Raw genomic sequence first — 22,501 nt, forward strand, 5'->3', positions numbered from 1 at the left:
GGATTGATGAGAGCAGAGTGTTGGACGTGATCTATATGGACTTCAGTAAGGCGTTCAACAAGGTTCCTCATGGGGAACTGGGAGATCATATGGAATACAGGGAGAACTAGCTATTTCGATTCAGAATCGGCTCAAAGATAGAAGACAGAGGGTGGTAGTGGACGGTTGCTTTTCAGACTGGAGGCCTGTGATCAGTGGAGTGCCACAAGGATTAGTGTTGGGTCCACTACTTTTTGTCATTTATATAAATGATTTGGATGTGAACATAGGATATATAGTTAGTAAGTTTGCAGATGACACCAAAATTGGAAGTGTAGTAGACAGCGAAGAAGGTTACCTCAGATTATAACAGGATCTTGATCAGATGAACCAATCAGCTGGGTAGTGGCATTTGGAGTTTAATTTAGATAAATGCAAGGTGTTGCATTTTAGGAAAGCAAATCTTAGCAGAGCTTATACACTTAATGGTAAGGTCCTAAGAAGAGTTGCTGAACAAAGAGACTTTGGAATGCAGGCTCATAGCTCCTTGAAAGTGGACTCTCAGGTAGATAGGATAGTGAAGAAGGCATTTGGTATGCTTTCCTTTATTGGTCTGAGTATTGAGTATAAGAGTTGGGAGGTCATGTTGCAGCTGTACAGGGCATTGGTTAGGCTACTTATGAAATATTGTGTGCAATTCTGGTTTCCTTCCTATCATATGGGTGGCGCAGTGGTTAGCACTGCTGCTTCACAGCGCCAGAGACCCGGGTTCAATTCCCGCCTCAGGCGACTGACTGTGTGGAGTTTGCACATTCTCCCCGTGTCTGCATGGGTTTGCTCCGGTTTCCTCCCACAACCCAAAAGTGTGCAGGTTAGGTGAATTGGCCTTTCTAAATTGTCCATAGTGTTAGGTGAAGGGGTAAATGTAGGGGAATGGATCTGGGTGGGTTGCGCTTCGGCGGGTCGGTGTGGACTTGTTGGGCCGAAGGGCCTGTTTCCACACTGTAAGTAATCCAATCTAATCTAATAAGGATGTTGTGAAACTTGAAAGAGTTCAGAAAAGACTTACAAGGATGTTGCCAGGGTTGGAGGATATGATCAATAGAAAGAGATTGAATAAGCTGGGGCTGTTTTCCCTGAAGCGTGGGCTAAGAGGTAACCTTATAGAGGGGTGACCTTATTGCTTTCCTAAAATGCAACACCTCGCGTTTATGTAAATTAAACTCCAAATGCCACTACTCAGATCCTGTTATAATCTGAGGTAACTTTCTTTGCTGTCCACTACACCTCCAATTGTGGTGTCATCTGCAAATTTACTAACTATACCTCCTATGTTCATATCCAAATCATTTATATAAATAACAAAAAGTAATGGACCCAGCACCATTCATGAAGGGCATGGATAGGGTAAATAGACAAGGTCTTTTCTCTGGGTTGGGAGAGTCCAGAACTAGAGGACATAGGTTTCAGGTGAGAGGGGAAAGATATTAAAGAGACCTAAGGGGCAACGTTTTCAGGCAGAGGGTGGTACATGTATGGAATGAGCTGCCAGAGGAAGTGGTGGAAGCTGGTACAATTGCAACATTTAAAAGGCATCTGGATGGGTATATGAATAGGAAGGGTTTAGAGGGATATGGGCCAGGTGCTGGCAAGTGGGACTAGATTAGATTGAGACGGGTTGTATCAAAGGGTCTGTTTCTGTGCTGTATGTCTCTATGATTCATGAGCATCTTGCTTCATCTCCCTGGTCTCTGATGATTCAGAGATTCGAAACTTTGCCATCAACTACTACCCTCTGTCTTCTTCCAGCCCAGAGGGATATGGGCCAGGTGCTGGCAAGTGGGACTAGATTAGATTGGGATATCTGGTTAGCCTGGACGGGTTGGATCAAAGGGTCTGTTTCTGTGCTGTATGTCTCTATGATTCATGAGCATCTTGCTTCATCTCCCTGGTCTCTGATGATTCAGAGATTCGAAGATCTGGGCCATTGTTTGGGTGGCACTGTAGTTTCAGCCTGGATGGTCTTAGCAATCTCATCAATGTTTTGAGGCTGCATAGAGACCTTAGACCATTCAGAAACAGTTTAAAAGTGTTCACTGTTGCCATGGGAGATCAAATCTGAGTGAACGGAAAGTGACATCTACAATGAGAAATTAATTTCTGGTGAATGTTTTCTTTAGCCACAAGCCTCTAGTTGTTACTCCTCAATTTGGTGGCTTCAATCAAAAAGGTTGGAGTGAGCGATCGCACAGTGCTGATGTGTTGAGGAAGTCATTGAATAAGGTGGGCTTGGATTGGAGTAGACCTTCCCCAGTATTTCACCTGTTGCAGTTACCTTGTTTCAGGGGTGGAAGGGGGGCATCAATGTTGCTCAGGATTGGGGAGGTAAGTTTGTTGAGGATTGCCTCTGATGATATGCATTGATTTTCATTTCACAATGATCAAGTTGGTATGGACAGATTTTGTTACCTTTCTGAGATGCAATATTCTAAGTTGAGTAGATGATGGCAAGAGTGAAAGTCATTGGCCTGTTATCCCGATTAAGTATTAGCCAGTTTACTCAGGAGCTTATACAGGTTTTAATCTTTTTTTAACACTCTTGATAACATGCTGTTTATAAGGGTTCAGAGAGAATGATATTTATCTAAGAAGTGCAGAGATCAAACTTCAGCCATTTGGGATGATGTGCAGTTCTCTCTTAATGCCGTCATTGTGCAGGTGGAATATGCTAAGGATTGTCTTACTGCTGTTTGGTTGTACACAACACGTCTTGCAGCAGTTGGCCAGCTTTGCAATATTATTGATTAATGTGCCTTCCAACTCTGGTGGCACAAAGACCAATGCCCATGATGTGGCAGGAAACCAAAGATCCCCTTTAAAAAGTGAATTAAATAATTCAGTGCTTCAAGAATCTTAACATCGCACAATCAAAAACCTTCTTACTGTCAATGGTTCTCCTTTGCACACTGATCATTTTTAAAGGCTCTGTACATCAGACTGTCAGGCGGTGAGGAACACACTTTAATTCCCAAGAGGCTCTCCTGATTACCTGCTGGAAGCTTGGCTGAGAGATTGTGGAGATCATAGAAAAGTAGACTATTTCCCACTTCTCTTGTTGGAGGATGACCCAGAGATTTATCGTGGAAATTCAACCTTTGGTACGAAAAATTGGGCAATTGGGCTAAGGTTGTCTCAGGTCAATTCATACAGAAACCTTACATTTTTGAAAAGACATGAACAAAACCATCACTCTAAAGTTATCTTTGTATAATGCAAGATTACACTGGTCCTGGAAAATCTAGGTAAAATGGAAGGTTTTCTCAGCAGCCAGCTGAAGGGTATCTCTCCAGGCTTGTGTCAGAGGGGTAGTCAGTTGTCCACAAACTGAATGCTTGTTTTTTCACATATTGGTCTGATAAAATAAAAATTTTCAGCATTTTCTACAGAATACAACTGTTGAATGTTGATCACTTTCAGAGTCTGTTATGCCTTCATGTTCCTTCTCTATTGTTGATGGAAGCATGATAATGAAGTGATATTGAAGGATGTTTAATACAAATTCATGTGTGTCAAAAAATTTGATCACACCAAATTGTGGGGAAATGGTTCAAAAAACAGTTACTTTTACAGCCATAATGAAAAATGTAAATTACAAATGCCATGAAAATAGTTATGAAAGGCTCCCAACTAAGAGAGGGTTAAAATGTTAAAAAGAAAAATCTGCGTGCAATATCCTGCATTCGTGGAAAACTTTGTACAATACTGCGTGGTTTAATCAAAACAAACACTATAATTAAAGCACTTTCACCTCAAATAATTGTTTAAACACTGCAGCATATTTTCTGATTCTATAGTCATGCTTCTTCCTTGAAATGAGGACCACAGAATGTCCACACAACCAAAGCAAGCACTCAGTGTAAAACAATTGGCATCCCTAAATGTAAATAATATCACAGGTCAAAGTGGCACTCTCTCTGCACTGTTTGCAGTTTGGAAATTCTTTTTTTGTTCACCTCTTTCTCTTTCAGAAGTACACAATGGCACTGGAATATAAATTACCAGCAGCGATTAAATAATAGTTCAAAGCCGATTGCAAAGGCTGTGGTGTTTACAAAGTATTTTTTAAGCAGCATGATGAAACATTTCAAGAAGAGACATTAACCTATGGGCTCAAGTATTAGTGAATGGTTCGAACTGGCATGAGGTTGGATTTTGGGCCTGAATAGTTTGTGACCCCATGATTTGCTTTGTTTGGCTGTGGCAGCTGCGGTTATCAACAGATGTTTCAGCAATAAATAATTGGTATCATCTCAGAAAAGAGCCGTCTACCTGGGGAGAAGGCATAATACAAGAAACATGGGGTCGCTATTACTGCTGCATTAATCTCTCATATACACAGGTTTCTTGGGGAGTTTACTGCAGGTGTTTCTTCTGTGAGAAAGCCTTCTGATGCAGGCAAACTCTCTAAAGTTATAAAGCTTTTGTGTGGGATAACGAAGGTCAGGCAGAGCTATAAATTCCTGTCTTGGAGGAACAAAAACAGCTTTACTACTTTTATAGACAATCACCTCCCCCCGCAAAAAACAAAAATGCACAAGACACAGTACGACTTTTAAAAAGATTTCTCCAAGTGTTCATTAGCAAATTGTTCTTGGACTTAAAAGTTCATGTGAAAATAAAGGGAAAATATTTATCCAAGGCTTTGTGACAGAGAAAAAAATGAAGTTTTTTTGGGGGGGGGATGTCTGTTTTAGCTTAGAGATTCTGAGAAAAATGTTGAACACCCTTTGTGGAACTAATGTATGAAAACTTTTTAGTTGAATTCCTGAGACAGAATGGGTTGTTTTGGCTTTGTTTGTTTAAAAAAATGGGGGAGGGAAGAGACGACCCCTCTTTTATAATGATCCCCACGTCTGTGGCTTTCAAAATGTTTGGAATATTGGCTCATCTCCGTTCATGTGAGAGAGGTCACTTTTACTCATTAGTTTTGGTGAACAGCATTTGTTTAGCTTCATGCTTAATGTGAAAGAACGAACATAAATTTGCAAGGCTAGAAAGACGCTGTAAGATAAGCTCTTGAAAGTACTTAAATACATATGATGATGATGTATGAATTAAATGAGAAAATATTTTGTTTTCAATTATAATTTCTTTTTTTTGAAAGGAAATGCTTTTTTGTGTGCAACAGGTGCATTATTCATACCAGCAAATCTGGCAGCTTCTCGCTGATGATATCTTTCAGGTTTGTTTTGTCTTCTGGGCATACTTCTTGTTTGTATTGCCACCTCTCTGGCACAAAGGGCCACTTCATTTCCTTTGCCTGTTCCAGCAAGGTCCTCAGATCAGCAGAGAGTGAAGCTAGGAAGGTCAAAGTTCATGTAAGGAAATCTCAAAGAAATAAAAGACACCTCAATTGCAAATGCTAAAGATATGGCATCTGAAGTTGTGAAAGCACATCCACTTGAGAGTAACTACAAGCTGCTCAGTCCTTACAAAAGAATCATAATGGTGATTTGTCTGTCACTGGGTGCTTTACTATACCATGCCCTGCAGGTAAACAAACTCAATCAGCTCTTAAAAAACGTTTTTAAAGGAAGTAAATCCTTTCAATGACACTCTATGCATGAAGAACCATAGCAGGAATGGAATGAGACAAAATGATCATCAAAACACTTAGTAATGCTCACTGTAGCAAAGTGCCTGGGATTTGTTTTAAACAGAATTAGCCAGGGCCTATTTGTGAACTCTGTGTAACTGATGAATTTACAATAAAGGAATATTTGTCCTCGAAATTCACTGGTGGTTTTCTCCGTCTCATGTTGGAGTTATAGTTGGAGATCAGGACTACTCCAGCAGAATTTCAGAGAAAATTTTGGACAATTTGATTTGGATGCCAGCCAGAATTCAGCAAGTATACCCTATTTGTTAAAACATATGAATCAGTGTTTGAACACGTCTTTTTTTTTAACCTTGTGCCTAAGTTAATCCACTAATGCAGTGCTCATCAATAATGTTCACCTACCTACTCATTACTGCTTTGGTTTATGCATCAACCCCTTGTGCTAATGAATAAGGCTGGATTAACAAAGCTAAATTCTGGCTGATGCCAAGCTAAGCTTCTTTCTTTCTTTTCTCAAACTTTGAGTGCTGAATGACTTCTATAGATTTTAAAACATGAACACAAGGAGGCGGTGGAAAAAAAAGCCACAAGACTGATCCCTTCTGTCAGAGAACTGAGTTAAGAGGAGTGCAAGGGAAACTGGGCTTTTCAGCCTTTGAAAGAAAGCACTGAGAGGGGACCACATAGTATGGATGATAGTAAATGGTGGATACTAAAGGGTAAATCTAGAACAAATTATTGCACACACAAATGCAAAAGGCAATTTAATGTTCAATATTAGAAACTTCTTTTTCACACAGAAGGGATCATTTTAATTTTTTGTCAGATGTTAATTTGAGTCATTGCTTCATGTTTTTCAGATCACAGTAGACATTAATATTACTCTGAGCGAGTGTGTAATGGAATTCTGGTTTGGATGTCAATAGGATTTTTTTTTCAATTTTGGGAGGAGCAGAGTGCATGAATTTAAATTATGTAAGAATTGGATATTGGGCAAATTTCACCTAGGATAATGTGTCTTAGGAACATATTGCTGCAGGCAGTAGTTAGTACATGCCTACTGACTCTCTGAAGGCCTATAAGAAAGAGTTGCACTGCCTCCTGACTGGAGCAGAAATCACATTATATAGAAACATCTTTATAGATAGCAATTGATTTACATGGTTGGGCTGATTCTGATTGCTCGGTGTGAAGTAAGGAATTTTCTGTGTATTTATGAGAGCATCAATAATTCATTTTAATTTTGAAATCTACTCTCTTTAGATGTACATCATTCTTCAAGGCAAAAGTAAATCAGTTGGTGTGGACTGGTTGGGCCAAAGGGCCTGTCCCCATACAGTAGGGAATCTAATCTAATCTAACTCAGAAGGGAAATTTTACATATTCTGGGAAATCACGGATGTATTGCCCAGATCTTTGATTCATAAAACCAGTGGATGGAAAAATCAGGAAAAGAGCCTGCAATGTCCTTTATTGAAGTTTGAAATTTCACTCTCTTGTTTTCTCTCTTTCTGGTCACAAATTTCACACCTAGCACTTGTTCTGTATTGATGCCATAGTTTGCCGCTATTCAGGTGAAATTATTCATTGATACATGAAATGTCCAAATTGGTAGAAACATCACAGGCCATTCTTCGGAAAATTTGATGAAAACAGAACTTAACAAACCTGGAGACACATTTTGTACATTACTGCAGTACTTTTGCTTTCTACTGGAGCTTGTTGAAGCACCACAATGGCCTGAGGAGAAACTTCCAGAGATCCTTATCCTTCTTTTATTTTAACTGAGTACTGAAGACTCATGACATTTGTGATTACTGGGGATTCTTACATAACCTTGACTGGAACAAAATTGATTAGAACCTCCTGAGAATACAAGCTACAGGGTGAAGCAAAGTCTTGCCAGTGGTGAAAGCTCAAGGAGCTCAGTTTAAAGGGCAATAGGATTTCCATGTTTCAGGCAGTTCTTCATTAAATGAAACAGTATTCTATTTGTATGCTGTGATTAAATGCCTGCACATTGGGTCACAGTGAGATTAATATCAATGTCAGGAATATTGAGCATTTCAGCTAGTCGTCTTGCTAGACTAGCTGAGTATGCGGAATTCTGTATTTGCATTACCAACAATTCTTTACTTAAATCATTTTGCCCAATGATGCACATTCTACTTTTAAATGTTGTGTTAGCTGCATGGTAAAGGATCAACTCAAGCTGCATCATACCTGCATAAATTGCTTAAATGTTTTGCGCAAAATTAAAATGTGGTCCATAAATGCGATGCTGTTCATAATATCAAGATGATGGATCATGACTCTGGATCACTTGTACACATCGTGACCTTTTATTTACTTTTTTATAACAAAAAAACATACATCCCAAAAATGACTGTGCATGTAAGTTTAGTATCTCTCTAGGGAGAAGACACCCTGGAATGTCAGACCTGATGAGTCGTCAAGGAACCTTCAAAGGAAAGGACACACTTAATGGTAAGGTCCTAGGGAGTGTTGCTGAACAAAGAAACCTTAGAGTGCAGGTTCGTAGCTCCTTGAAAGTGGAGTCGCAGGTAGATAGGATAGTGAAGAAGGCATTTGGTATGCTTTCCTTTATTGGTCAGAGTATTGAGTACAAGAGCTGGGAGGTCATGTTGTGGCTGTACAGGACATTGGTTAGCTCACTGTTCGAGTATTGCATGCAATTCTGGTCCTCTTCCTATCAGAAAGATGATGTGAAACTTGAAAGAGTTCAGAAAAAATTTACAAGAATGTTGCCGGGTTTGGAGGATTTGAGCTATAGCAAGATATTGAATAGGCTGGGGCTGTTTTCCCTGGAGTGTCGGAGGCTGAGGGGTGACCTTACAGAGGTTTATAAAATCATGAGGGGCATGGATAGGGTGAATAGACAGGGTCTCTTCCCTGGGATGGGTGAGTCCAGAACTAGAGGGCATAGGTTTAGGGTGAGAGGGGAAAGATATAAAAGGGACCTAAGGGGCAACTTTTTCACGCAGAGGGTGGTATGTGTATGGAATGAGCTGCCAGAGGAAGTGGTGGAGGCTGGTACAATTGCAACATTTAAAAGGCATCTGGATGGGTATATGAATAGGAAGGGTTTAGAGGGATATGGGCCAGGTGCTGGCAAGTGGGACTAGATTGGGTTGGGATATCTGGTCGGCATGGACGGGTTGGACCAAAGGGTCTGTTTCTGTTCTATACAACTGTATGACTCTATGACTACAAAGAGGAGAAGTGCCCTACAAACTAGACTATAATTTGTGAACATGATGAGAAAAAAGATGGAAGTCTGGGAACGACACAGGTATTGTGTCTTCCTCTTTCATGAATGCAAAAGAACAGGAGTTCTTTGTGTCTGTGTGAAAGAGATGTTAGCAAGGTGAGGGACTGTTGCGTGCCTGTGTGCTGAGGTACTCTGTGTGTACTAGTCTGAGTTTGAGTGCTAGTGCAATCACAGTCAAAGTTACACCCACTAGTCACCCCTGCATTGCAAATAAAAGATTCAATTCCTATGGGTGCTACAGATGAGCTGGCCAGCAAGCCAGTTAAAAGGAAATATGACAAAAGAAGGACTGTCTTCCTCCTGAATATGGCTAATCAACCATTGTCAAAAGGAAACAAGATAAATAACCTGCAAAGCCAACAAATTTGAAATATATGTTAACCAATCAATGTTTCATGATCTTATCTTCATGAAAGACCCAAAGAAACTGATCATATGTATTGTAACTTTTCTCTTTTCTCAGACTCTTGTTTTTATTTGTAATGTGTGCTTATGTGTGCTGGATTATTATTTTTTCTTACATTTAGTAACTAATAAACTTACTCTTTTGTTAACTTAAGAAAGTATTGTTAAATTGGTTCCTTTTAAATCATAAATTCAATTGGTCTGGGAGGAAGGTATCCAGAATGGAAGCGACCCTTTGTAAATTAACCTTGTTGTGACCATCTGACGGGGTGGATGAATAAAGATCGGGAGCCAGTTCACCCATCCTCAGAGAACTTGATGTATCCTGCCTGCAACTGTAATAACTTGAGGAACTCACCCAGGGCCTGTGGTGAGCAAATCTGGGTCTCATCTGAGATCTGGTCATAACAAGACTATAACGTTGTTGTGCCATACATTTGGAGAAGTATTAAATTATATTGTTTATCCCTATAATTTTGAACAATTTTTCACCCTGAAACTTGGGAGTGTAACAGTACACTTGCCAACATCTGGGCTGGTTTATGTGTGGCGACACCACGAGTTTCAGGGAAAAAAAAGTTTAATGATCAATATTATAAGTTGCTTTAACTGCCCTCATGCAAATTCCTCCAGTTACTGTCATAAACCTGCATATCCAGTGGGGATTATTATTTGGAACTGTATAACTATTGGTAAACCAGTATTTGTGCATGTCATCTCAGTTGCTATATTGAAGCCATCACATCATAAGAAGCATTCTAATCCTCCTTGTTAATGAGCCTAATGGGAAGTGAGGAAATTAGGATTGAACTGCTCATGGTTCAGCGTAGCACCACATGTTAAATTTACCCAATTTAATCATGAGGATCCTGTGATTATTTATGTTTTTTCACACTTTGTTTCGATATCTTTTAAGCGAGTTAAGCTCAGATTTCTTCTTGAGTGCCAGTGATGTAAAGTGTGCATGATTTACCAAAGAATATGCATGTTACCTTACATGGTTAGCATTACTGATGCAGTAAGAGCTGCTTAGAATGGAGTTGAAACAAGTCGTAGGTAACTGCTGCCTTGAATTAGTCGTATGGGCTTATATTTCAAACGCATTCGAATGACTGATTCATGATGAATTCACCTTTCACACCTGAGCTCTTACTTTGGATATGCTTCATTCAGCAGGTGGATAGAAATTAGGAGACATTTCTGTGAACAGTAGTCCGGAAATAAACATTATTCAAATCCTGATCTCCCTTATATTTTGAAAGGAATAAAACGGAGAGGGAGCAAAGGCTGTAAGGTACTAGCTGTGGTATTTGGCAAATTAAAACGCTGCCAAAAATGTTACAGGATGCTCTTCAAGACTGCTCGTAAATGTAGTATTTCACAGAGCCTTAATTCTAGCAGCATCACCACCAGCCTGGGTCCAATGGCTAAGGTATGTGAGAAAGTGTTGATGAATGTGTATGGCAGATTGTTTGCTAGTACTTGTGGTACCATTGTGTCAAAGCAGAAGTGTTTGTGGTTCAGTCAATAGTGTTCTCAAAACACTGTCCACAAACTCATTTTAACAAGCAGTGGGGCTCAAGTGATCTGCAATGATTCTTGTTTCCTTTAGGTTGGTAAAGTTTGTACAAATATATTGAACTCTAAGAGAGGCCTGGGGGTTATAAATATGAAATGTCCAGTGTTCCACAACTATGACATACATACTTGCACATATAGACAGGGACACCAGTCTGAAAAAAAGGTAATGTCCTTTAAGACCAGGATTTACCAGCACATAGTGACAAGTTATGTGCAGCAGGGGTTTGCCTACTGTTCTATCACAGCAACTATTCACCCCTTGTGTTTATTGGAGCTTAAAATGAGAACTGACAGCAATTCACTGTGACAAAGTGTGCTTCCTTCCCGACTCAAGGCTAAATCCTATTCATGTGCTGTAAATCCAGTTATTTCTCGACACTCGCCTGCCAAAAGAAAAACGAAGCCAAAGCGACAGGGCATCGTGTCTCTCGGCAGCGTGGACCGTGCTGGTGGGTCTCGCAGACACTGCCGCTATCCCTTTGCTCGGCTGCTCAATAGCTCTCACCTTCGCACTGCCGGTACTCTGTCATGTCCTGTTCTGACGGTTCTGATGGGGGTGCAGTTAGGACCCGCTTGCAGTCCTGGAGGAGTGCAACCACCTCTTGGTTATTCATGACCATTCGCTCGACTATGAATTGAACTTCCCTGGGTGTGGAATGATCAATTACCTATGGGAAGACACAAAAGCCAAATAAAAGATCCTTCAGGCGAACTACCTGGTGAACAAAGGGGAGAAATGATTAACTCAAACTGTCATCAATTATCTGCAAGACTCAAGCAGGGCAAGATAATGCTGGAGTTCCATCAAAATACACGGGCAGCCTCCGCGGACATTATCCACAGCTTCAGAGTTTATGACTAGGTTTGGTGCTGGGACATCAGCAGCTGCAACACTCTTTTCTCACACACACATACAGACACATTGCACCCACTTCCCAGCACCCACACCACTTCTTTCTTTTTAGATGCATTCACTGATTGACTCCCCAGGCCACAGCACACATCCATCAAAACAGGAGTGCTTATGTGGGCCCAAGACGCAGGACTTCATGTTGTCTGTCTCAGCTGCTGATGCTCTGAAATCTGCTCCATTTTACACAATGGGGCAGATTCCCGCATTCCACCAGCAGCAACACCTACTGTGTGCTTTCAACATCTCAGCCGCGGCTGGATTGTCAAAATCTGCGCATCTTCTTCAGTAACTGCCGCAGGATGCGAGGAAGAGGCACAGAGCCAGAGAGTGACAACGAGGCTCTTCGGCCCATCGTGCTGGGACTGTAGGGACAAAAGCAAAGAAAAGTGAAGCAACAGTGAATGCTGGAAATCTGAACTGAAATCAGAAAATGAAGGAACTCTCAAATAAAGGCAAGCTACGGTGGATTTGCGTTTTGAAAATGGTGAAATTCAGTAGGTCTGGCAGCCTCTGCAGAGACAGAAAAACGGAGTTAACGTTTCGAATCCAGTTATTGCAGAGGGCTGATGCGGTTGATTTATTAAGTATATCCAAGGCTGAGATAGATTTTTAATCTGTAATCAATGATTATGGGGAAATGACAAGAAAGTGGAGTTGAGAATTATAAGATCAACTGCAGTCTCATTGAATAGTGGAGCAAATTTGATGGGCTGAATGGCCTACTTATGCGCTTCCATCTTATGGTCTTAACTCAGAAGTTCGGAAGAACAGTCATCTTGGACGTGAAAGGTTAACTCTATTTCTCCCTTGGCAAGTGCAAATCGCTGCCTGGGTTTTAACCAGTAAATTTCAGCTAACAGCAACTGTTGCTTCAGTTTTATGGTCAAAGGAGGCAGAGGGCAAACAAAACAAACTACCACTTGATATTAGCACTGCCTGCCCCAGCTTCAGCCAAATGATCCCACTACTTACCTGACAGGTATAGTGAGAAAATCAGGGTTGCTATGATCCAGAGTGTGGAAAAATGAATACAGCATCAATTCCAACCTCTAGCAGGTACAGTTAACTCAGATCGCCCCAGTCGGACCTGCACTGTGAATTCCTATGGGCAATATGTAGCTGAGATGGAGCAGACTCCATTAGTGACACATAGAAGATACCAACACTGGGTATATTGGTCCTGTTGCAGCCCCAGCAAAGTAGGCTGGGAAAGTTTCCCCTGATGACTCACTCCGCCCAGAGTTTGAAAGTTTGTTGGTCCACTAACAATTGTCTTCTCTGCAGCATGGTAAAGTATTGGCCAATTTAAGCCAAATTTTATTGCAGTTTTACTTCCACTTGTCTTTTCCAAATTAAGGAGCCATCTCAGATACCACAGCAAATCTACCAGACCTTGAGCTGCTTCACTCTTGGTTGCCAATAGTTATATTATGGTCCTGTTCTGCCGTGGTGGCATGGTGGCTTAGTGGAGAAAGTGAGGTCTGCAGATGCTGGAGATCAGAGATGGAAATGTGTTGCTGGAAAAGCGCAGCAGGTCAGGCAGCATCTAGGGAACAGGAGAATCGACGTTTCGGGCATTAGCCCTTCTTCAGGAATCAGGTGGCTTAGTGGTTAGCACTGTTGCCTCACAGCACCAGGAACCCGGGTCCAATTCCAGCCTCGGGTGACTCCATGTGTGGACTCCACATTCTCCCCGTGTCTGCATGATTTCCTCCCACAATCCAAAAGATGCGCAGGTTAGGTGAATTGGTCATGCTAAATTGGCCACAGTGTTCAGGGATGTGTAGGTTAGGTGTATTAGTTAGTAGTAAACACAGGCTAGAGGAATGGGTCTGGTTGGTTTACTCTGTGGGCTTGTTGGATCGAAGGGCCTGTTTCCACATGGTAGGGATTCTATGAATATAAGATTACTATGAGGTCAGGTAGCTCAGTTGGCTGGATGGTGGGTTCAATCCCTGCATTGGATGAGGTTACCATGAAGGATCATCTTCAGTCCTTCCCCTTGCCTGAGCCGTGCTGTCCTTCAGGTTAGATTACTATCAATTGTCCTTCTCTAACGGGAGAACAGGACCATGGTTACTTTATAATGTAACTAAAGGCAACCAAGAGTGAAGCAACTCAAGGTCTGATAGATTTGCTGTGGTATCTGAGGTGGCTCCTTAATTTGGGAAAGACAAGTGGAAGTAAAACTACTATAAAATTTGATTTAAATTGGCCAATACTTTACCATGCTGCAGAGAAGACAACTGTTAGCGGACCAACAGACTTCAAACTCTGGGTGGAGTGAGTCATCAGGGAAAATTTTCCCAGCATACTTTGCTGGGCTGCAACAGGAACGAATACCCAGTATTGGTATCTCCTTTTGTGTCACTAATGGGGTCTGTTCCATCTCAGCCACATAGCCAATAGCAGCAATGGCTAAGAAAAAGGAATATACTGGTCCCAAGGGTCAAATGTGCACAGGATGGCTATGTTAAAACAAAGACTTACTATTTTGGATTTCTCTTCAGCATCTTAACATAAATCATTAAGGCACAACATGTAATAAAGTGGTCATTCCAGATATCATTCTAAATTCACCATATATAGAATGCACAAGGAACGTATACCATGTTTCTAACTACACTCTTGTTTAGTAGTCCTAGCACTGCCACAAGACATTATCTCAATATAATTACACTAATCTTAAAGCTTGGAATTCTGCTGGCAGTATTAGTATATGAAAGGTTAACACAGGTCAATTCATTTACATTGATGGAAAGAGCGAACTTCCACTTATGTAACGCTTTGTGGCTTGAGAGATGCCTCACATCTGATGAGCTGAATTCTATGCGGGAGCGGTGGTTCTGCACACTGGCTGCAATGTCAGCCCGCCTCACCAGCCACGACATAATTTTGTGTGGTTCAGGCAGGTGACTGCCCAAGGTTGTGGCTTATGCCTTCTCGAGAGAGGATATATTCCCTCCAGCCAATTAAATAGTCAAGAGCTCTCCAGTTCCAGCAGAGGAACTGGAAACATTGGCCCACACTGAGGCTGCAATCAGTCCCTGAGGATTAGTGTTGCTGAAGACCAGACTGGAAGGTATGTGATCATCAAGCTTTATACTTGCTGGCTGTAGGCAACTGTAATGCATGGAAGAAAGTTCTTCAATGACCATTATTTGGTCATTCAAAAGGCCTCAATTGGGCAAAGGTTGCCCAACACCCATCCTGTAACTGATTAAATATCAATAGATCTGGAGAAGCAGGGGCCTTTCACCCTATTTTAATTTTCCTCTGCTACCTACTGACATCTACCTGACACCAGGGTGGGGATGAGTAAAACTAAAGCTAATTACTTTTGTCATGTAGTTATTGTCTATATTTGGCAACCATGGTAGCAATGGCCTTTTTAATCAAGGAATGACCATACCATCAATCTTCGCTGCTGCTGATCGAAAAAAGACAGTTTTCCAACACACTGGGTGCTCTCCATGGGTTTTCTTTGTATGTTGGTGTGGCACCTCCTACATTCATCTGAACAGGCCACCAAAGAACCTTGGGGAGAAAGTGAGGTCTGCAGATGCTGGAGATCAGAGCTGAAAATGTGTTGCTGGAAAAGCGCAGCAGGTCAGGCAGCATCCAGGGAACAGGAGAATCGACGTTTCGGGAAGAAAGAAGGGCTTATTCGATTCTCCTGTTCCCTGGATGCTGCCTGACCTGCTGCGCTTTTCCAGCAACACATTTTCACCACAGAACCTTGGACCATGTTCAACTCTGTCAGCATTGAACCATAACGTCAGTCTAGATTGTGAGTTTGAGTTTTGACTGACACTAGCCCATTTTCTTTGTCTGAGAAGCGGCCTGGAGACAATAGAATATCAGAGAGATTTCTATCTGGATCAGCAGGGACAACAGTCTTCAAGTGGATCTATAAATAAATACACTTCATGCTTGCCTGAAACAGGCAGGAGGTTGTGTACATATGCAAACGGGGATCCCAGGTGGGAGGCAATCAAGTGCAATGGGTAGAACATTTTTCAAACAAAAACAACAAGTGAAGAGCAGCTCAACCAGAGGCTTGTGTAAAAGATAGTTGGCGAGTGATCCAAAAAGATTTGGAACTGCTTTCAACCGAGTTTGTAAGGGCCAAAACAATGATATTCTCTTGAGCCTATTGAGATTCTTGACTTGGCTGCTTGGTGCGAGGTAATATTTATTTACAAAGTTATCCCTCCCGCTCTTCCTATGTAACTTGCAAAATGACAACATTAGAATGAATAAACGAATACAGGAAATTGCAGAAAAGCAGTGAAAAATATAGTCTCTGTACACAATTTATAGTAAATTCTCAAAAAACATTTTATTATGATTCAAATCGATACTTAACCACACATAGAAGAGCCCTCTTGAGTATCTCTTTCTCTTCAGTTGAAACACTGATGTCCAGGTAAACATGATGGTTAAATTAGCTGGTAAAGAGATGTTCAGGGTCAGTGACTAGCTATCTGTTAATCTCTGAAGAAAAACACTTCCAGCTGCTTAAGTAGTTTCCTGAAACTACCATAAACGTCTGCTATGGCAGCCAAACATGCTGTCAATAGCACTGACACCTGATGACTGGGACGCTGATCAAGCAAGTGTTAATGTGAGGACCGGATGTGCTAACACTTGCCGGAACAGCTCTGAATACATCCCAGGTCAAGGTGAAGCATTGCTTCCATCTGCCCCCTTCATCACTCAGACATGTCTGAGAAAAACAATCACCTCAGCACAGCTCCGCACTCTTATCCAAAAACAGCAGGTTGAAATCTATGTTAAATCCACATGCGCCAGCCTTCAAAACATATGAAAAATCTTCATTAGATCCCCGAAAAGTTCCTAAATACAGTTATGACACAAGAATAGAGAATTAAGACATGAATCCTGTAACTTCACTGTTTATAAATTGATATCAGTAAGGTGTTTCATCACAGATTGACAAAGAATGGGTAAAATGCAGCTGATATCTACTCTTGTATAACCCTGATGTGGAGGTTCCCATGTTGAATTATGTTGAAAAAAGCTTCCGTTTTCAAATAAACCTGTTGGACTATAACCCGGGGTCATATGATTTTTGATCCTGCATAACCCTATAAGGCGAGGCTGTAGGAACCAATGGCACAAATGTTCGACTGATATAACCATAAAACATTTTTAATCAACGACTGCACACAACATTCAATCACTTGCACTGGAGCAAAAAACATTGACTGCCAAACCATGAGGTTGTGTCCCCTTTGACTGGTTTCATTTGGAGAGGCTCGATACCAAAATTGGAATGGAAGAAAACTGGCTTTTCAAAGGACACTACAGTGCAGTTTGAAGCATTGGATCTTCTAGGCATTTCTGAGGAGGAGTGTGAGCACTGAATGTGAGATTTGTTTCCCATCAAAGTCTAAAGACATTTTTACTTCTTGATTTTTACTTGATGCATTTTACAGCATTTTGGAACCTCCTGCATTTTGCCTTTGAAGCAAAATTAATTTATTTTGGTTCTAGTGCCTTCTACTGAGGATGTAATCTCAGACATTAGGAGATAGTGCAGTCCTGATGAAGCGTCCTGCCTGCAAGGTCAACTCTCCTGCTCCTCAGATGCTGCCAGACCTGCTGTGCTTTTTAGAGTGCCACACTTTATCGACTCTGTAATCTCAGACATACATTGTTGGACAGTCTAGGGCACATGAGGTTGGTGGTTATTTATTGGTCTAATGACTCAGAAGTTGTGGATTCAATCTAGCCATGGCAAACATGATAATTGTAGACTGGCTTCAGGGAAGTGCTCAAAAAACAACTATTGGATTATCGTAAAACCTGACTAATTGTGCCAAGAAACCTGCCATATCTGGCCAGTCAGGCCTGTACATAAATCCAATCCCACACCACTGGCTGGATTTTATGGAGCACAACGTACCTACAACCTAAACCTGCCTAAAAAAGGTGGGGGTGGGCTGAGGAAGTCCACCCAAGATACTCTGCAGCATTTAATGCTGGAGGCTGTGAGGAAACACTTCTACCCAGATCTCATTAGGAAGTCCCACCTTAAATCTGATCCTGCTGGGGCTATAGAGGTGACAGTTAATCCACTTGACAGGTAGATCTCTGAGTGGTGGCCACTGCTGGGCTACAGGAAACTTGAAAGCGGAGGAGCTGACAGAGTCCAGACAACAGGGACAACAATGGTGTATTCCTGCAGTGAGGCTGGCAGATTACCAGAGATGGTGCAGGGGGAGGTGAGGTTCAGGGTTGAAGAAACTGGAGAGAGGGGATTGCAGGTAAAGGGGGTGGAATTACCTTGTTGGAGGGGCCTCAAAAGGGACAGGGAGTCTCAAAAGAAGTTACACCCCCTTGCTGACCCTCCTTGAATGGACCATGGCCTGTAGTGTGAAAAAAAAATGGAGGCAGAAAGGGGTCCCTTAAATGGTCAATTAATAACCACTTGAGGGCCTCAATAGGAGCAGATGGCCTGCCTGACACATCAACTCTATCTCATTAAAATTTGAGATAGGTCACAGGTAGGTGGGTATGTAACAGGTTGGCTCTTTACATATCCTACCACCTCCCAACCACTTTCAAATACATTGGTTAGAAAGTGTAAAATCCAAGCCAATGCTTCAACAAATTATGAAGGAAACTGTACTGCAAGCCCTTCAGAGACTAGGTCACCACACTGTCAAACATTAACACTGAAAATGATCAAGTAGTCATTGATGGAAATCAAGAATTGGCAGTTCTTGTTCCTCAGTGTTAAACTGGTGTTGGCCAAGACTCCCATCAAAAACATCATTGCTGGAGTATTGGGTTTTGGTTAGACAGCTGACACTGCAACGTTAACCTGAGAAATAAGTAATATGCAGCTATACTGTACTGACAGCTGGAACTGTGTTCTCAGGAGGAGAACAGCCCATCAAAGATTTGCAATTGCTGCTGGTTCCCTGTGGTATTGACAAGCCTGGACCTGAACCTCTGTAGTTCACCTGGAGTTTGCCAGGCCGGTTCAGAAGATTGCTAACACAGGGCCACTGGTGTCACACAGAGGTCAGATCAGGTAAAGACAGTATATTTCTCTCCCTGAAGGACATTAGTGAACCTGTTGCATTTTTGTGCTATTCTACTATTTTACCAATTTTGTTTTTGTTTTGAAACCTGAATTCAAATAGTGAGATTCGGACTGAAATATTGTGGATCCTGCATCCAGTAACAAACCAGAGCACTGCCACCTGGTGAAAAGGCTCATAACTTGGTTACTGGGAAACAGATTTTCACACTGAGGTACAAGCAAGGAGGCCCAGGAGCATAAAATCCAATAGCAGCTAATAATATAGGCAGAATTTGGTATTTTGTACAAAACAAAGGTGCTCCTGGATTCAGCATCTGTCAGAAACATGCTGGTATGGATTTGTTTTCACAGCTATTTTTCATAGTTGCACTGACATGAGATGCAGAATTTTGAGTCTGGACCCTGACAACCAGGGGTCCTGACACCACACTGTGTGAGTAACAGTGATTTTAATGGTTATCAATCAAACTTTTCAGACACCACATGATACAGCTCTGGCAAACAGGACTTGAAGCTGGACCGTCTGGCCAGGAATGAGGAGATATTTTGAAACATCCTGCTCAGAGATGTTGTCACATACCTCTGGAGCAGGCAGGACTGGAACCCAGGTCTCCTGGCTCAAAGGTAAGGACATTATGACTGTGCCATAAGAGGCCTCCTGCTCCTTAATTGGCCAGTTAGTAATATATAGACATGCTAGCTATTCAATGGAGGATAGGGGCAAACTCTTCAACCTAGACTGACTGCCAACAGAAGGTCCTCAAGCTTGAAAGAAGCAACAGCTTGCTGATTCTGGGGAGGGGACCAAGGAATTATCCTTTCAGTAATTTCATAAAAATTTAATTTTAAAATTGGCAACTGTTGCTACACTCTGCCACCCGGAGGCCACTCTAATTGTGGGAACTCTGAGCTCAAAAACTGCATGAATTTATGTAAGACTCTGTTATCTCACCTTTTTAGATTAGAATCAATCTAAACATCATGGCATAGACAGAGAACACAGGGGGCTAACACCTTCAACATATTGTCTAGCTATCACCATTGTTAACAGCTAACCTGAGAATGCAACTTTTTTAAAAAAAGGTTTTGTGATTTACACATGAAAGGAGTGAAACTATCACGGTATTCTAAAAGGCTTAACAGACAATCAATTTTTCAATGTATAATTTCAGTTACATCATTCTGTAAATTTTTGCTATAAATTCTGTGTGTTAGGATTGAGTCCTCCACTACCACCTGTTGAAGGAGCGTTGCTCCGAAAGCTAGTGTGCTTCCAATTAAACCTGTTGGACTATAACCTGGTGTTGTGTGATTTTAATTGTGGGAAGTTTGTTAGCGAGATGGAAGATTTCAGTCAGCCAATATTAATTGCCCCATGATTACCCTACCTGAATCGGGTTGGGCTGGTTGCGTAGGTCTCCCTCCCGTCAGCCGGGCTCTGGGAAAATGGCTAGACAGCAAACCAACAGTTTGCCCAGCGCCGTAGCTATTTGTGTCTGGCTGTCTGCCCACCCAATTCTGCTCTCATCCCCACATGGCAGTGAAAATGCTGTCCTGGGTCTCAATCGGTATCAGAAGAATGATGAAACAAACAAAGACTGCAGATGCTGGAAGTTTGAAATAAGAAACAGAAATTGCTGGAAAAACTCAGCATCTGTGGGGAGAAGGCAGAGTCAATATTTCATATCCAGTGACCCTTCTTAGAACTGATTGTAGCTAGGACAAGTTAGTATTTATGCTGAAGACTAGGGATGGGGAGGGGAAAGGAGTGAATAACTCGATCCAGGCTACTATATTTGCTGCTCACACTGTGGTCTCCTCTACCTTGGGAAGATGAAATGCAGACTGGCAACCGCTTTGCGGAACATTGACATTCTGAGCTGACCCTGAGCTTCCTGTTGCCTGCCATTTCAACAAGTCATCATGGTCCCATGCCAACAATTCTGTCTTGGGCCTCCTGCAGCGCTCCAAAACAAGGGAACAGCATCTCATTTTCCATCTGAGGACTCTGCAGCCTTCTTGACTCAATCTCCAGTTCAAATAATTTTAGAAATTGAGCACTCTCTTTTGGGTTTTTTAGCTACCCCACACACCCCAAGCTTCATGGGCTGTTTTCATCATAGACAACCCATTTTCACCCACTGATGGCCCCCATTAGCAGCTCTTCTTTCTCCCTAGCTCACCAATAGCCGTCTTTTGTTTGCCAAACTGCTGTTTTCTCTCTCTGGGCTCCATCTCCACCTACTGTTCACTTCCCTCCCCTCCGTCTCCCTCCCAGCCCTAGTTTTCAGCATAAATATCACCTTTTCCTAGCTACAATTAGTTCTGATGTATGATCCCTGCACCTAAAATGTTGACTCTACTTTCCATGACTGCTGCCAGACCTATTGGGTTTCTTCAGCAATTTCAACTTTTGTTTCAAGGGAACCATTTTTTTGTGATAATATTTTCTCCTTGTGATTTATCCCCTCCCTCCCAATGGGAAATGTAAATCTGCTTTCCCAGTGTTACAGCCACTGGGGGATAAAATGCCATCTGGACCACTGATAGATCAAATCCTCATTTGTCTCAGTGACAACAAACAACAGGGCAAAAATCTTTTCTTTCTGGTGGGTGCAAGTGTGACTTCGCTCATACTCCTTTCATATCATGAGTCTCGTTGTTCCTAATGTAGTATTCGGGTCTTTAAATATCACTGGATTTTAGCAATGTGCAGGAAGACCATAGTAATAGTCTTTTGCTTTTTTTAAAATGAAAACTCCTGAACCTTTTTTCAATCCAATGCACTGATTCACAAAATTCTAATTCAGTAAGATGAATTATAATCCAATAATGACATACCATGTGATTGAGAAGGGGGATCCACCAGTAACAAACTCCATAATGACATCTAAACAAAATGGAAACCAATCAGTACAATCTGATCAAATTTTTAGATTAAATTAGACTAGATTCCTTACAGTATGGAAACAGGCCATTTGGCTCAACATGTCCATACTGACCCTCTGAAGAGTTAAAAATCACGCAACACCAGGTTATAGTCCAACAGGTTTAATTGGAAGCACACTAGCTTTCAGAGTGACTCTCCTTCATCAGGTGATTGTGGAGGGCTCGATCGTAACACAGAATTTATAGCAAAAATTTGCAGTGTGATATAACTGAAATTATACATTGTCTGTTAAGCGTTTCATCTGTTAGAATACAGTGATAGTTTCACTTCTTTCATGTATAAATCACAAAACCCTTTTTTTTAAAGTTGCATTCTCGGGTTAGCTGTTAACAATGGTGACAGCTAGACAATATGTTGAAGGTGTTAGCCCCGTGTTCTCTGTCTTTGACCTGATGTTTAGATTGCTTCTAATCAGAAAAGTGAGATAACAGAGTTTTACATAAATTCATGCAGTTTTTGAGCTCAGAGTTCTACATGAATGTATGCAGTTTTTGAGCAAAGTGCAATGTAACTCTGAAAGTACCAAAAAAATTCACCACACAAAATATATGTGTGCATGTGGGCCTTTGTCTGTGTGTGTGTCTGTCTGGGGTGTGGGTTGTGAGTGTGAGGAAGTGTGTGTGTGTGTGTAGTGAGTGCAGAGTGTCTTAAGTCTGTGAGGGGGTGCATGTGTGAGTGTGGGA

General features: G+C 41.6%; 1 protein-coding gene across 5 annotated transcripts in view; it reads right to left on the minus strand.

Annotated features, from left to right (window-relative positions):
* alpk1 (alpha-kinase 1) overlaps window positions 1-22,501 on the minus strand; it is a 148,489-nt gene that overhangs the window by 77,789 nt on the left and 48,199 nt on the right. For 3 of the 5 annotated variants that reach the window (XR_006312768.1, XM_043697589.1, XM_043697569.1), the window contains exons 2-3: window positions 11,383-11,545; window positions 5,183-5,337 (exon numbers count right to left, since the gene is read on the minus strand). Coding sequence is in view for 4 of the 5 variants with exons in the window: in XM_043697589.1 (XP_043553524.1) it covers window positions 5,183-5,337; window positions 11,383-11,497 (270 nt within the window). In the remaining variant the exon portion in view is untranslated. Of the gene's footprint in view, window positions 1-5,182; window positions 5,338-11,382; window positions 11,546-16,159; window positions 16,411-16,536; window positions 16,937-22,501 lie in introns of those variants that run through there. The other 2 variants (XM_043697579.1, XM_043697597.1) reach the window with 2 other exon arrangements.

The sequence above is a fragment of the Chiloscyllium plagiosum genome, chromosome 1 (genome assembly GCF_004010195.1).
Source record: "Chiloscyllium plagiosum isolate BGI_BamShark_2017 chromosome 1, ASM401019v2, whole genome shotgun sequence".
In the NCBI taxonomy this organism is placed as follows: domain Eukaryota; kingdom Metazoa; phylum Chordata; class Chondrichthyes; order Orectolobiformes; family Hemiscylliidae; genus Chiloscyllium; species Chiloscyllium plagiosum.